The following is a 14,917-nucleotide window of genomic DNA, read 5'->3' on the forward strand; positions in this document are numbered from 1 at the left end:
AGAAACTAATAAGAAATATGCTTTTTTTTTTTTATATATTTTTTTATTTTATTAATATCCTCCCTGGACCAACTTCAATTTCTTTTTTCTTAAGCCGCCTATACACCTTTCTTTCACCTTCGACAGTTATATCCTGATTTCCTCTGTTTCTTTTTGTATGTATTGATATAAGTATAGTGCACAAAATTCATCTTCAAATATCATGGACTCCTCCGATAACAACACAAGCGAGTTCAAGTACAACTTAGCCTTATTTCTAAGCGTAGTATTCATCATTGTCATCATAACTTTGTTCGCATTTATTTGCTCAAGAATCCACCTACGATACCCAGCATATCCACTCAATCCGGAGCCTCGAAATCCAAACATGAGGAGGGTGGACAATAGTTCAAACGTGGTGGTCAATATCGGCCTTGATGAAGCCACACTGAACAGCTTCCCAAAACTCATGTATTCACAAGCTAGAGCACATAAGCTTGATGGGGTCGAGTTCGGACAAGGTGGTTCAACTTGCTCCATTTGCTTAGGGGAGTACAAGGAGAGTGATTTCCTTAGGCTATTGCCTGATTGTGGACATTTGTTTCATATCAAGTGTGTCGACCCTTGGTTAAGGTTAAACCCTACTTGTCCTATGTGTAGGACTTCCCCTATTCCTTCTCCTTTGCCTACTCCACTTGTTCAGGTTGCTTCATAATAAACTTGATAAACGGGTGAGTTAGGTCAGGACCCAAGAGCTCGGGTGTCTTTGTTACCTTCTTTACACCAAAGAAAACGAAAAGGATATCATACAGAATTGATTTGTTGTTTTCTGTGTGATTGGTCCTAGAGAGTCGTAGACAAAAATGATAAGGAGTATAATAGTATTTGCTCAAATATCAGAAAATGTCCCCAGAGCAGACCTAATGCTTCAATATGAATTGTTCCTTGGATTGGTAGAGTTTCAAAAAAATTTGTTTATGTTTTCTGAAGAAGGTGTTTAAACTTATCTTGTACTCCCTACTTCGTTTATGATAATCGTAGCAAAGAAGTAGATTATAAGATTGGATTAAACTGCCACGAAGAACTCATCTGATTGTGTATTTACATTCAGCAACACAGAAACAAGTCTTTACTCCTCGCGAATTCCAACTTTTACCACTGTCATTCGATAATTAGATTTGCCACAGTTATCTGAAGCAAAGTAACCACTTACCAAATTATATACCATACAAGTGTAATGTTTCTCTTACGATGCGAATCATAAGATATACATATAATAACTAAATAAAAGAATGAATCAATCACAAAAGGAGCAGATGTGGAACATAATTCAAGAACTAAAATAACTTAATCAGCAAAGTGGGCAAACAACCAGACCATTCTCATTACACTGTAAGCATTTAGTCCATAATCCATCATTACTACCTTGTTGATCATTATCATCGTCGCATTCAAAGACCTTCCTACTCCCATCACAAGTGTAGCACAACATAAACCTTAATCCACAACACAAACTACAAGGTCCATCACTAAAATCAATTGGTATATCTCTAAACAATGTCCTCAATTTCCCTTGTTCATGTAATGTCAATACTTTATCTGCTCCTCCAATGTACCTCCCTCTAATGAACAGCCTTGGAGGTAGTACCTTCTCCCCCATTATCCTCCACAATTCGTCTCGATACTCTGAGTGAATCGATACATCTCTCTCATAAAAGACCACCCCAAAACTCTCAAGAAGAAATCGAATGCTCTGACAATCTTCAAATGTCTTTCTGATCCCCCTTAGGCTTGTTGTGTAGAATATTACTGAATCAGCACCGCCAGGAGGGCATTTCTCGTTAAATTCCAATAACGGGTCGGGTTCGTTTCCTAATTCTGGTGAAGGTTCAGCTTGTTCTTCAGGTTGGAAAAACGGATACTTGGTTTTTGTGGCACGGGTTTTCATCTGATCGGCTATTGATGCTGCTTCACATTCTCTGATGTACAATGATACCGTGTACCGGAATGCAGCCAGAAGTTTCGGGTCAAATAAGGACACTGAATCCATATCTGGCCGCCTAAATGACATGACATCAATTTCCTTTAAAAAAGCAGCTTTCTTCAATTCTGTACAGCAAGAAGTTTGTTTTTCAGTCTCATTTGCTGTACAAATTGAGTCTTCAATAAGTGTAGGAATGAGGTTCTCTTTGTCATTCATATCATCCTGTAGATCTATATCGCCATCTTCTTGTTCTTGCTTTTTATCTCCAATGTCCCTTATGAGCTCCTCAACATGGATATTTCCGGGTTGTTGGAGTTTCGAGTTTGTTGGAGGGGATGAATGTGATGTGGTGTTGGATTTGAAGGGAAATTTATCAACAAATGTGGATTTCAATCTGAAATTATCAACAATACCATCAAAGTTACTAACCTGCAGAATTCGATCAGGGTTTAAGTACCCAATTTGCTTATTAGCTGCTTTCAGTTTCTTCATCATCTTTCCTTTCATTCCCTTCATTTTTTCAATTGATTCAAAGAATAATTAGATTGTAATAGTGGCTAAGATTTGAGAGATACAATAGTGTGTTAGGTGTCAAGTTTTGCGATGCACAGTTGGAGTGGAAAATAGCCGTTGGGATAGAAAGAAGATGGATTAATTTAGGAACAATTTGAAACTGGTATTGAAAAAGTCTTGTTTTTTAATGGCCTTTGATTTTCGTGCTGCAAACGGTTATGTGATTGCCTATATTAGCCGGTGTAGGGTCATTTTCACATCTAGTTAATTTGAGGTGCACCAAATTCTTTGGTATATTCGTTTTTAAGTTTAAAATGAGTCATAATGGTATAAATAAGACAAAAACAATTCAAAATAAAATAAAATAAAATATTTGGTTTTAAGTGGGGCCAGGTAAAAGTCGTATGCCTATCAAATGTAAATTCATAGTCACTTACTAAACTACTAAAACAATGATATAGTCAAAGTAATGGTCGAACCCACGAGTAAGGACTAAGTCATGAATACGGCTTAAAAGCAAGGAGTTAAGCCTGTTGTTTGGGTTCCTAGGTCTCGTGATAACCGTTCTCAGTCCTTCTAATCGTTATGGCAGTAGTTCAAATCAACCGCGGACAACTAGTTTCATCAGGATGAGCCCTTGTGACACGGGAAACCTTATTCTACTTGATTACGCTAGCCCCCTACAAGAGCTCTGCAATCTCTTTTTTCAGGAGTAAGCGACCTATATAGGAAATGAGAATCCTATTCTAATAAGGTTTGTAAGTATATTATAAATTGTAATGTAGACTAAAGTAACTACATTGGGAGAATTTTGTTGGTTTAATTAAATAAATAAGTTAAAGTAAACGAATTCATATTATCTAAACTTTAGAGCTCTTGAGTCAAGCACAAATCCACAACTTAATACCAACTGATCATTAAAACGTATCCCGTTGTTAATTAACCCTAACTATTAGACAACTTTAACACCACTTATCACTGCACCGCCCCGCATCACAACCACCGCAACACCACCAGGCCACCTCTCTTTCCCCTTTCCAAATTTCCTTGTTCTCTTTCACTCTTCCCCTTCAATCCCACCAACACCACCCCCGCAGAACACCACTGCACCACGTCGTCGAACACCAATGCACCACACCGCCGAACACCACTGACCGCATCACCACCACCTCTCTTTCCCCTTTACCAATTTCCTTCTCTTGTTCACTCACAAGTAAGTAATACACACCCCTTTGTTTTTTTTAATTAGTTTAGGATTTACTCTACATAAATTGATTTTAATTAGGTTAAGAATGCTTGTTTGTTTTGTATTAATTTCGTTATATAGCGTGAACGGACATTTTGATTATTATTGTTGTTGAATTCGTTGTTGTTGTCGTTGCACATTGTTGTTTTCATGGCGGATTGGGACACGCTGATGTTCAACGTCGGTTGAGGGGAGGGGGTGGGTTAATGTTCAATGATGAATGTAGATGGCAACGTTGATGTTCAAGTCTGTTCCTGCAGGACGTTTGGTCCTTATCAAGTCTATTCTCAAAACTCTACATAACAACTGGGCAACAATGTTTATCCTTCCCACTAGTGTTATTACAAGAATGGAAGCCATATGCAGGAATTTATTATGGCATGGGGGTCTTGATTTTTAGAGGTCTCCACTAGTCTCTTGGGAAAAGTTGTGCAAGCCTAAACAAGAAGTGGGGCTAAGTTTGAAAAATGATCTTCGGTGGAATAAAACTTCAATGGGGATATTAGTGTGGTGGATTGCTTATAAACTTGATCGCCTCTGGGTCAGGTCAATCAACCACACTTGCTTAAAAGTGCAAGAGTAGCAAAATTAATCTCCTACTACCAATTCCAGCTGCTACTGGAGAAAAATATGAAAAGTTAAGATTGATTTCGCAGAAGCATACCAACAGCAAATATAGACAAATCAGATGCATATACCATTACTAAGGGGTCTCAATGGATTAAAGAGAAAGGTGAAAAGTTCATTGGTGCGGTTTTGTCTGGAATAGTTAGATCATACCAAAACACAGCTTACTTGCTTTGTATTTATCAACATAAAAACATAAATACAAATGCAAAACTGTACAATTTAGGTATTACAGAGGATAGTACCTGTTGCATATGTAACACCCCCATTTATTACCAAGGAGCCTTAACAAAATCTTTCCTAGTAAATAAGAGCGTTACCATCTCGGTTGCCCGGGGCAAGTATGTAAAATTGGCAATAAAACATCATTTAAATAACTTTTATAAACATACAGCGGAAACAAGGTATACACTCATCTACTCGAACTAAGATACAACCGGTGGAAAACTATTACATCTACAACAACCAAAACTCTATGTCGTGCGACATCTCCAACCCCGCAACTAAGCCAAGACAAAAACCATAAAGCACCTGCAAAGTCTCACTGCTCACCATTTGTCGGCAATATCAAATGGATCACCACAGACACAGACAACAAGAAGAAAAACAACAAACACACCATACAAGGTCAGGCAAAACAATACAAATTCCACCACCTCTAAACTCCATCGTAACCAATAGCTCTCATGGCAACAAGTGGCGAACCTACACAATAGTAGGGAGTAGCAACAGCTGCCACCTCATTCAACAAATATTTTTGAGAAAATTATTTTTTGCTACCCCATTAAATATAATATATGATTTAATTTACAATAATTTATTAATATGAAAGTTAATCTTTTAAAAAATAGGTGCTTCCTAAATAAATTCAACCGTATAGAAAAAATTCCAAATCCAAATGCTTATTAAAACGTAACCTTCTGTGTTGTTCTCAAAAAAAAAAAAAAAAAAAACTGTTATTTGAATACTTGCCGGATCTTCTTCTTCGTCATTCTCGAATCCCGCCGTCAAATCAATAATCGCCATTAAAACTAGTATTCTGCCATTAGGGACGGTCAATCGAGCTTGAGCTTATTCCCTTTTTATAAGGTAATCATGAAATCTTTTAAGCTAATAATGCTGTGATTTGAGTAAGGAGGAAATAGACTACTGGAACCAGGCAGTCTATTGTTTTGTTCTGGGTGCCAATCCCCCTTGGGATATTCATAATGGATACATACATCGTATATGGCATAAGCATGCTATTGATAAGGTCTCATTTCTTCCCAATGGAGTATTCATGGTGAGATTCAAAGATCTTAAGGACAAAGAGGCAGTATTGAATGCTGGTTACCATATGTTTGACAACAAACCTCTTATAGTCAAACCGTGGGGGGTGGATATAGACCTAATGAAGGAGGATGTCAAACTAGTTCCTGCCTGGATTAGATTGCACAATTTGCCCCTCAAATTCTGGAGTAAATGCTTGCCTACCATTGCAGGGCTTGTTGGACATCATATTAAATCTGACCAGGCCACCATAGATAAAACCAGGCTAGGCTTTGCCAGTACTCTAGTAGAACTGAAAGTGGGGATGAAGTTCCCAAATGCAATCAAATTCCTGGATAAAAATGGCAAGCTCATAACAATAAAAGTGGAGTATGAATGGAAACCCTCTATTTGTACTAAATGCAAGGGCCTGGGGCATGAAGATAACAACTGTAGGAAAGGGGCACCACAAAAAATGAAAATTTCTAAACCTGTAAAGGTGTGGCAACCAGTCCAACCAAAGGTTGTGGAGTCAAAGACTATAGTTACTAAGGTGAGCACTACTGAGGGAGAAACTAGTTCTATGGTGACACCAGTGAAGATAGTTCAGAGCTCTCCTGTGCAGCAAGTTACTGATGAGGAAAAAATCCAGACAGTTGTGGTTTCACCACAAGGTACACCTGCAGCAACAATGAATGGATCAGGAGTGCAGGCACAATCTCCTCCTGGTAGTGGAAAAATTGGTAACCCTTCTCAATCTATGTCAAATGCATAATATTGGCTTCTGGAATGTGCGAGGGTTAAATAGTGTAAATAAGCAGAAAATTGTTAAGTGGTTTATACATAATAAGGAAGCTGGCTTATTTGGGCTTCTAGAAACAAAAATAAATGGTAATAATGTTAGTAATATTATGCTGGATGGATGGAGTGTGACTACTAATTGTAGGCTACACAAAGGTGGTAGGGTTTGGCTGTTATGGCAACCAAGTTTATTTGATGTGATGGTTCTCCAATATGATGCTTAGTTCATACATGCCAAAGTCATTACAAGAAGTACACATCAGCAATTCTTCATTACTATGATCTATGCCTTTAATGAAGGGTGTGAGAGAGTTGACCTATGGAATAAACTTAAGAGTATAGCTCAGCAGTGTACAGGACCTTGGGCAATGGCAGAGGATTTTAACACTATAACTTCTCCAGATGAAAGGTTGGGAGGTAATACCAGGCAAGAGGATATGGATGACTTCAATCAGTGTATAGCTACTTGTGGAATGACTGATATTCATGCCACAGGAGCCTTTTACACTTGGAATAACAAGCAGGATCCTATGCATAGAAAGTACAGTAGACTAGACAGGTTTATGGTTAACCAAGCTTGGCTTGATGTGTTCCCTGATATGATGGCTCATTTTTATCTCGAGGGTCTGCTAGATCACAATCCGTGTATTGTTAGTGATATTAAGCTTGGTGGCAGGAAAAATGTTAGCTTTAAATACTTCAACATGTGGAGCTCAGCACCATCTTTTATCAGCATAGTCAATAATGATTGGGGCAAATCTTACAATGGCACTAAGATGTTTTGTATTGTAAAGAAACTGAAGAGTCTTAAAGGGGCTTTAAAAGCACTGAATAGAGAGTCCTACTTAGATATTGAAAATAAAGCAAGTATGGCTATGCAACAACTGGATAGCATTCAACAACAACTGATGCATGATCCCACCAGTCTTGAGTTATTGTCCCAGGAGATGGAGCTCCTTGCTAGTGTTAGAGACCTGACTAAGGCAAGGGATATCTTCTTAATTCAAAAAGCCAAGACTCAGTGGTTAGAGGATGGGGATAGTAATACTGCCTATTTTCATGGAGCCATTAAGAAAAGGTGTATCAGGAACAAGGTCATCCAAATAGAAGATCAAAATGGGGTGTTGTGTAAAGACAGCCAGAGTATCCAGCAAGCCTTCCTGGCATACTACCAATCTCTTCTTGGGAGTAGGAAGACCACCACAGCTGTCAGACCTGATGTTTTGGGAAAAGGGAATCACTGCACTGAGGAGCATGCTGCTATACTATCTAAGCAGGTGACTAATGAGGAAATAAAACAAGTTGTGTTCTCAATTCCTAATGATAAGGCACCAGGGCTTGATGGGTACAGAAGTAAGTTTTTCAAAGACTCATGGGATATAGTTGGCCTAGATATTTGTGCTGCAGTAACTGAATTCTTTATGACAGGCCAACTACTTACTCAAATAAATGCTACCAACATTACTTTGATCCCTAAATGTGAGAGACCTACCTCTGTGAAGCATTTTAGACCAATTACCTGCTGTAATATGCTGTATAAGATTATTTCCAAACTTCTTTGTAATAGGTTATCCTTGGTTTTGCCTGACCTCATCCATGATAACCAAGGAGCCTTTATAAAGGGCAGGTCCATAATTGAGAATGTCCTCATTTGCCAAGATATTGTCCAACAGTACTCAAGAAAGGGTGTCTCCCCTAGATGTCTCTTCAAGATTGATCTTCAAAAGGCTTATGACAATGTTGAATGGGATGTTGTTGAACAAATGTTCCATGGGCTCAATTTCCCTACTCATTTTACTCAACTGGTTATGGTGTGTGTCAAGTCTACTGCTTTTACTTTATCACTAAATGGAAGCAATTTTGGATATTTCAAGGGGCAAAGAGATCTTAGGCAAGGAGACCCTATATCTCCTTTGATCTTTACCATGTGCATGGAGTATTTGACAAGATTGATCAAGTTTGCCACTGAGAAATGGCCATTCCAATACCATCCTTTATGCAAGTCCCTCAAATTGACACATCTGATGTTTGCAGATGACCTGCTCTTATTCTGCAAAGGAAATGCTCACTCTGTCATGCTTCTCATGAGAGCTTTTTCCTCCTTTTCTGAAGCAACTGGTCTCAATATGAATAGCACCAAATCAGAAATTTTCTTTAATGGAATGGATGAGGTTCTGCAGGAGGATATCAAGAGAGTCACTGGTTTCTGTGAAGGCCAGATGCCTTTTAGATACTTAGGAGTGCCCATTCAAGCTGGAAGACTGACAAAGAAGGAATGCAACAGTCTAACAGAGAAAATGGTTGGAAAAATTCGAAGCCTTGGAGCCAAAAAACTTTCATATGCTGGCAGGCTTACCCTCATAAACTCAGTGCTAAATACCCTCTACAATTACTGGGCCTCCATGTTTATCATCCCAAAGAGTGTCATTAAAAGAATTGAAGCAATTTGTAGAAATTACCTCTGGGATGGTAGCTCTGAATATCATAGAGTTCCCTTGGTTGCTTGGGACAAGGTTACTCTGCCAAAACCTGAAGGTTGTCTGGGAATAAAGAAAGCTGAGCTATAGAATGTTGCCACAATTGGTAAATTGGTGAGCTGGGTCTATTCAAAAGCAGATAGACTATGGATTAGATGGATAAATCAGGTTTACACCAAACAGCAGCAATGGCATAACTATAAACCTCCTGCAACTGCCCCCTGGTCCTGGAAAAACGTGTGTAAAGTAAAAGATTTATTGAAAGATGGATATGTTGATGGTACCTGGACTGCTCAAGCTCATGGATATTCAATCAGAGGAGGATATGACTGGCTGGTCATGCCTCATCCTACTCAGAATTGGACTAAGCTTGTCTGGAACAACTGGAATACTCCTAATCACTCAATGATAACCTGGATTACTCTCCAAGGAGGACTGAACATCAAAGATAAACTGTTTAAAATTGGTTGCAGCAATGATGATCACTGTTGTTGCTGTGATAGTATGCCTGAAACTAATGAACACCTCTTTATCTACTGTCCCTACAGCAGCAGGATCAGAGGTAAGCTAGAACTTTGGCTTGGCAGACCAATGCCTGCTGTCAATGACATGGTAGCAGGTAATACAGGGTCGGTTGAGTGGAAGATAATGGCGGTGGTGATGAATGCTTCATGCTATAATGTCCTGGTCGCAGAGAAATAATGCAAGGATCAATAACTTCATCACCAGACCTGAAGTTGTTGCTAAACAGATTGAAGAGGAAGCCAGGAGACGTATCAAGTTCAAAGCTGGTCCAAACATGGATCAAGTTAGCCTAGCTATGCTTAGGAATATTGGCTTGTAGTAGGATACATAGTTTGGTTGCTTGTTGGGAGCCTTACTCTTTTAAATCCTTGTAAATGATACGTTTTGTGTTTTGATATATAATACTATGACTCACATTTCACCAAAAAAAAAAAAAAAAAAAATTATTGATTGACATTTATGAGTGTGATAATTTCTTATACTCCGTAAATTGAACTTTTGGATAATGAATTAGATCCAGTTTGTGAATTATGATTAATGATTAATATTTAATTGGTAATTTGTGAAATAGTTTGGTGAATTTAATAGCAAAATAGATTAGAAAGATGAAATGGTGAATTAAAATTATTGAATAAATTGAAATGCTAATTAAATAGCACAGATAAGGGTGAATTAAATTAATAAAAAAGAGATAAGAAAGCTGCAACATTTGAAGGAGTAAAAGTAAAAGTCTTTTATTGGGAATTAAAGGTAATAGTGGGAGTCTGGGTCGGTATTATTTTCATTTTTATTTTTTTTTAGTTTGGACATACACATAAACATTAACATATTGTATGATGTCCCTATATACTTTAGTAATTGGTTGCTTGAATAGTTTATGATTAAATTTCAGAATGAAGAGAATTAAAACGACATCTATTACGATTTTTTTTCGAAAAGACATCATAATGATGAAGCACAAAATCACCGAAGTTCAAGTCCCTTAGACGAACGTGAAAATGAAGTTGAAGAGCCCCACGATGGTGAAATTGAAATGGGTACTAGTTCAAATCCTTTTAAAGAGCCAATTTTAGATAGGTTGACCGATTTTGATGTTATTTCTCTTCCACACAATCCTGGGTTGAGGAGAAAGTTAACAAATTTCCACATAAATGACCGTGATATAATAAGACGAGTGTATGTTCGAAAAGGACTATGTCAACCTCGTGATCACAAATTTTCAAAGACAAAATGTAACTTTGTTGTTGCGTGGTTTGATAAGTTTAAGCCTTGGTTGGAGTATATTAAAGAAACGGATGCAACATTTTGTTTTGTTTGTTATTTATTCAAGAGTGATTGCGTATCGGGTGGTGAGACTTTTGTGAACGAGGGGTTCATGACCTCGAGTAAAACTAATGCATTCACTAAGCATGTCGATAACCATATGAGTGCTCATAATAATACCATGAGAAATTTTGATGTTTTTAATAAACAAAAATCTCCAATTGCATGCTGCTTTGAAAATTATATCAAAGAAGCTAAAAATGATTTATCATATTCAATTGGATGCTTCAATGGATGCATTACGGTTTATTACTTTACAAGGGTTGGCATCTCGTGGTCATGATGAAAGTGATGAATCCTTGAACCAAGGTAATCTTCTAGAGCTTAGGAAAGTATTTGCAAAGCGTGACAGTAATGTGGCTAGAGCTCTTTTTGATAAAAAAAAGTACTTGGAAATTATACTCTCACCTCATCTAGAATCCAAAAAGAAGTTATTAATGTCTTTGTAAATGAGACCACCAAAAAGGTTATAGTAGAATTAGGTAGTGGGTTTTTGGTATTCTTGCTGATAAGTCAGCTGATATATCTGATAAAGAACAAATGACTCTTTGTTTGCGGTATGTTGATAAAACAGAGGAGGTGAAAGAAAGACTTTTGGGTGTTGTACATGTGGGTAATACTACTTCTTTAACCGTTAAAGTTGCAATTGAAAAGTTGTTAGATGCAAACTCTCTTACTCTTTTTAGTATTAGAGGTCAAGGTTATGATGGTGCTAGTATTATGAGAGGTTCAATCAATAGTGTTAAAACCTTAATCATGGAGGAGACTCCTTCTTCATATTATGTTCATTGTTTTGCTCATCAACTCCAGCTAGCACTTGTTGCGGTGGCTAAGAAAAATGTTGTTTTTAGTGTCCTGCTTGATTCACTCGGCATTTTACTTAATGTGATTGGAAGTTCCGGTAAACGTAAAGATATTCTCTGAGAAAAACAAACTGGAAATGTTTTAAAAGCATTACAGATAGGTAAACTTGCATATAAAACTGGCTTAAATCAAGATAAAGGTCTAAGTAGGCCCGGTGATACTCGTTGGGGATCTCACTTTAAAACCATTTAGCACGTTTTTGATATATTTCCTGCCATTCTTAAAGTTCTTGATGCGATTGGTGAATTTTGTGATGGAAGTGAGCTAGTAAAGGTGGAGAGTCTTGCATTTACCATGCTAACATTTGATTATGTTTTTATTGGACAATTGATGATTACTATTTTTTGGATTACTAATGCATTAAACAAAGCTTTACAAAAGAATGATCAAGATATCGTGAATGTTGTATCTCTTGTTGATGTGACACAAAAGAATTTAGTAACGATTAGAGAACATGGGTGGACTGCTCACATGGAAAAGGTGACGTCATTTGTCAAAAGAATGAAATTTGTGTTCCTATCATGAGTGATATTGTAACAACCCGGATTATAAAACAAAGGGAAAGCATATATAAAATGAATTATCAGAGTATAACAATGATAAAAGGGTCAAGGTGGCGGAAACACCTGGCCAATCCGGTTTGCTACTAAAACCAAAATCAAATCTAATACATTATTCAAGGTTCTCAAAACATGAAAAAAAATCTTAATTTATTATTCATCTCGCTGCACAGTACTTCCCAGCAAGATATCATCCAAAACAGCAATCATCTGAACAACCTCAGAATGGGGGTCGACAATCAGTCGGGAGTAACTAGATGCTCTCCCAGTCATGTTTACAACAATTGTACATAACCAACAATCATTAACAATTGAAATGCAAGACTAGTAAACATGCGAGATCATCTATACTCATAAAAATAAAACTCAGACTTACTACTCATGATATTCTTGACACTAGACGAATGGGACTACATGAACTTAGACAATATGCAACCACTAGATCATGGACACTTAAAAACCAAAGTAGACACGATCCACAACACATAAGGCACAAAGCTAGCAACAAAGCATAGCGAATAGAGCGAACACCGCTAGAACATTTAACTGATGAACTAGCAGATGGAACGTTTAACTGACGAACCATCGGTTGTGAAGTATTTAACTGATACTCGACGGTACTATGTATAGTGTATCACCACTGCCTATATGCCTAAGACCTGGCCAGACCTCTCGATGCATTAATTGTACATCGAACGACACTCGGGACCTAGAACGTTTAACTGACGAATCTGGCCACCCCGACCATAGACCAATAAACCTCCGAAGAGCAGCTCTTGATTCATTCCGATAGTATTTAACTGATACTACCGTCATCTATTCGACCAACCAACAAATAAATGCACAGTTAACTGACTGGTGTAGATACCTCATTTCTGCACCTCTCGCAAACTACCCGGTGATGATTGGGCCGCATGTTTGGTATGTGGAACGATTTGTGACAGTTTGTAAGTTTATCGTCAAGTGATTGCTCAAACACTGATGTCTACCTCTTAGTTGTCATCTACGTGCCGATATGGTCGTTTTGACAGTAATTAGAGTACATTTGGAGTCCGGGCCTAAAACCGTCTTCATTTTCTGATAACCGTTAAATCTCGAGTCAGAATGTTCTGGAATGTTCCGGATATATCTATTCCATATTTTATAAATATTTCACAATCTTTATTCTTTGGTAAACAATTTCCCGTAATATTCATACAAAATATTAAGGAAAACCGAATTATCCCTTTATTCCATAATTTAAACACGGAAATCTTTCTTACGCAGGAGGAAACCACTTGGGAACAGACGCGGCAGCAGTCTTGCGCCTCTTCCAAGAGACGCAGGTGGCTGCTGCGCCTCTTCCCAGTCCTTTTGCGTAATTTTCGTATCTTTTTCATATCTTTCCGAGATTCACTTCCAAAGACTCTCCGAAACCCTAATTCCTTCACGTGATTAGTATAAATAGGAGCTTTCGCTCCTCATATTTCTCACGCGAGTGTCCGCCCTTCTCTTCTCCCTTTGCATTCTAGACCTTTGTTCTTACTTTTTGGCATCTACGTGCTTGAACATTCGACCACGTAAGCTCGGATCCTTCTGAGTACCAGCCTCGTTTGCATGACCGACCAATTTGACCAACTCCACAATCAATCAAATTAATTAATCTAATCGTTTTCCTCTTACGAGGGCACTTTCATATTTGCATTATAGTTCGAGTCGAGCATCACTAATCGTAAACTTAGTTCATCTCGTTTCGTCAAACATGTAAGTCTGAGGGTGTAAATCTCTCTTTTATTATTGTTCCTTACTTTTTGTATCATCAATTGTAAGATTTATGTCGAAAATACCAATTAAAACCGATTTATAAAACCGTGCTTTAAAACCTCTTTTTACGGATTTCCAGAAGACAAACCGTCGAGAAAGGACGCAGCAACTGCTACGCCTCTTCGAAGGAGCGCAGTGCCTGCTGCGCCTCTTCGTGAGGCTGCCGCAGTTCCTGCTTCCTTTCTTCTTCCTTCGTCCTCTGTAAATTCGTTGTTCTTTTATTCGTTTTCATTTGTTTTCTTTAACTCTTTGACACAATAACATATTAATCTCACATGTATATAATTTATCATTCATTAGTATATAATCCATCATTAAAATTCGGCTTAAATCCCTTATAATCCAATATTTGCGGGTTTTTGTCATTAAAATCAATCCGGGTTGTAGAAATTCGATTCGTTCATGTCGGGTTTCTGGAATTCCATCTTTGATATATTTTCGTCTGTTTATTGTCGTATTCGTCATTAATTTGTCATTAATTCATCATGTTTAGCTTATTTTGTTCACTCATGTCATTAATCCATCGTTCATCCATGTAATTAATTCGTTCTAATTCCGTTTCATCCATGTTTATTGCTTTTATGACCATCATTCACATGTAAATAACGTGTTAATCACTTCCATCCGAGTAAATATATATTAATCAATCCTTAAACTCATCAATTAATATTAACGATTTGCGTTCAGCTTCACGGCCTGAGAACTCACCCTTGGAATGCAGACGCAAAGAATCGCCGCGCCGCCTCTTCCAGAGGGCGCGATCCTCGCCGCTACTGTTCAGTTGATTTGTCTCGAACTCCGTTGTTGCTTGACCTAGTTTAATTAGCTTACGTATAATTAACTATTATTCGTATTATCACCCTAATTTCTGTTCGTTAATTCTTTCTTTATTTGTTTTCTCAAATTATCCGTTTTAAAGGTATTTTCGACATAAATCGCTAAACTCATTGTAATTATTGTAATTTTT

At 37.7% G+C, this 14,917-nt stretch overlaps 2 protein-coding genes across 2 annotated transcripts; one reads left to right on the forward strand and one right to left on the reverse strand.

Moving 5' to 3' along the window:
• Positions 1-367: 367 nt before the first annotated feature.
• LOC141639104 (RING-H2 finger protein ATL70-like) lies at positions 368-694 on the forward strand. Its single transcript, XM_074448291.1, has one exon. The coding sequence runs from the start codon at positions 368-370 to the stop codon at positions 692-694; it is 327 nt and encodes a 108-aa protein (XP_074304392.1).
• A 608-nt stretch (positions 695-1,302) lies between these two features.
• LOC141639112 (uncharacterized) lies at positions 1,303-2,686 on the reverse strand. The gene has a single exon (XM_074448306.1). The coding sequence runs from the start codon at positions 2,477-2,479 to the stop codon at positions 1,331-1,333; it is 1,149 nt and encodes a 382-aa protein (XP_074304407.1). The 5' UTR covers positions 2,480-2,686; the 3' UTR covers positions 1,303-1,330.
• Positions 2,687-14,917: the final 12,231 nt, after the last annotated feature.

This window comes from Silene latifolia, unplaced genomic scaffold (genome assembly GCF_048544455.1).
Source record: "Silene latifolia isolate original U9 population unplaced genomic scaffold, ASM4854445v1 scaffold_277, whole genome shotgun sequence".
Classification (NCBI taxonomy): domain Eukaryota; kingdom Viridiplantae; phylum Streptophyta; class Magnoliopsida; order Caryophyllales; family Caryophyllaceae; genus Silene; species Silene latifolia.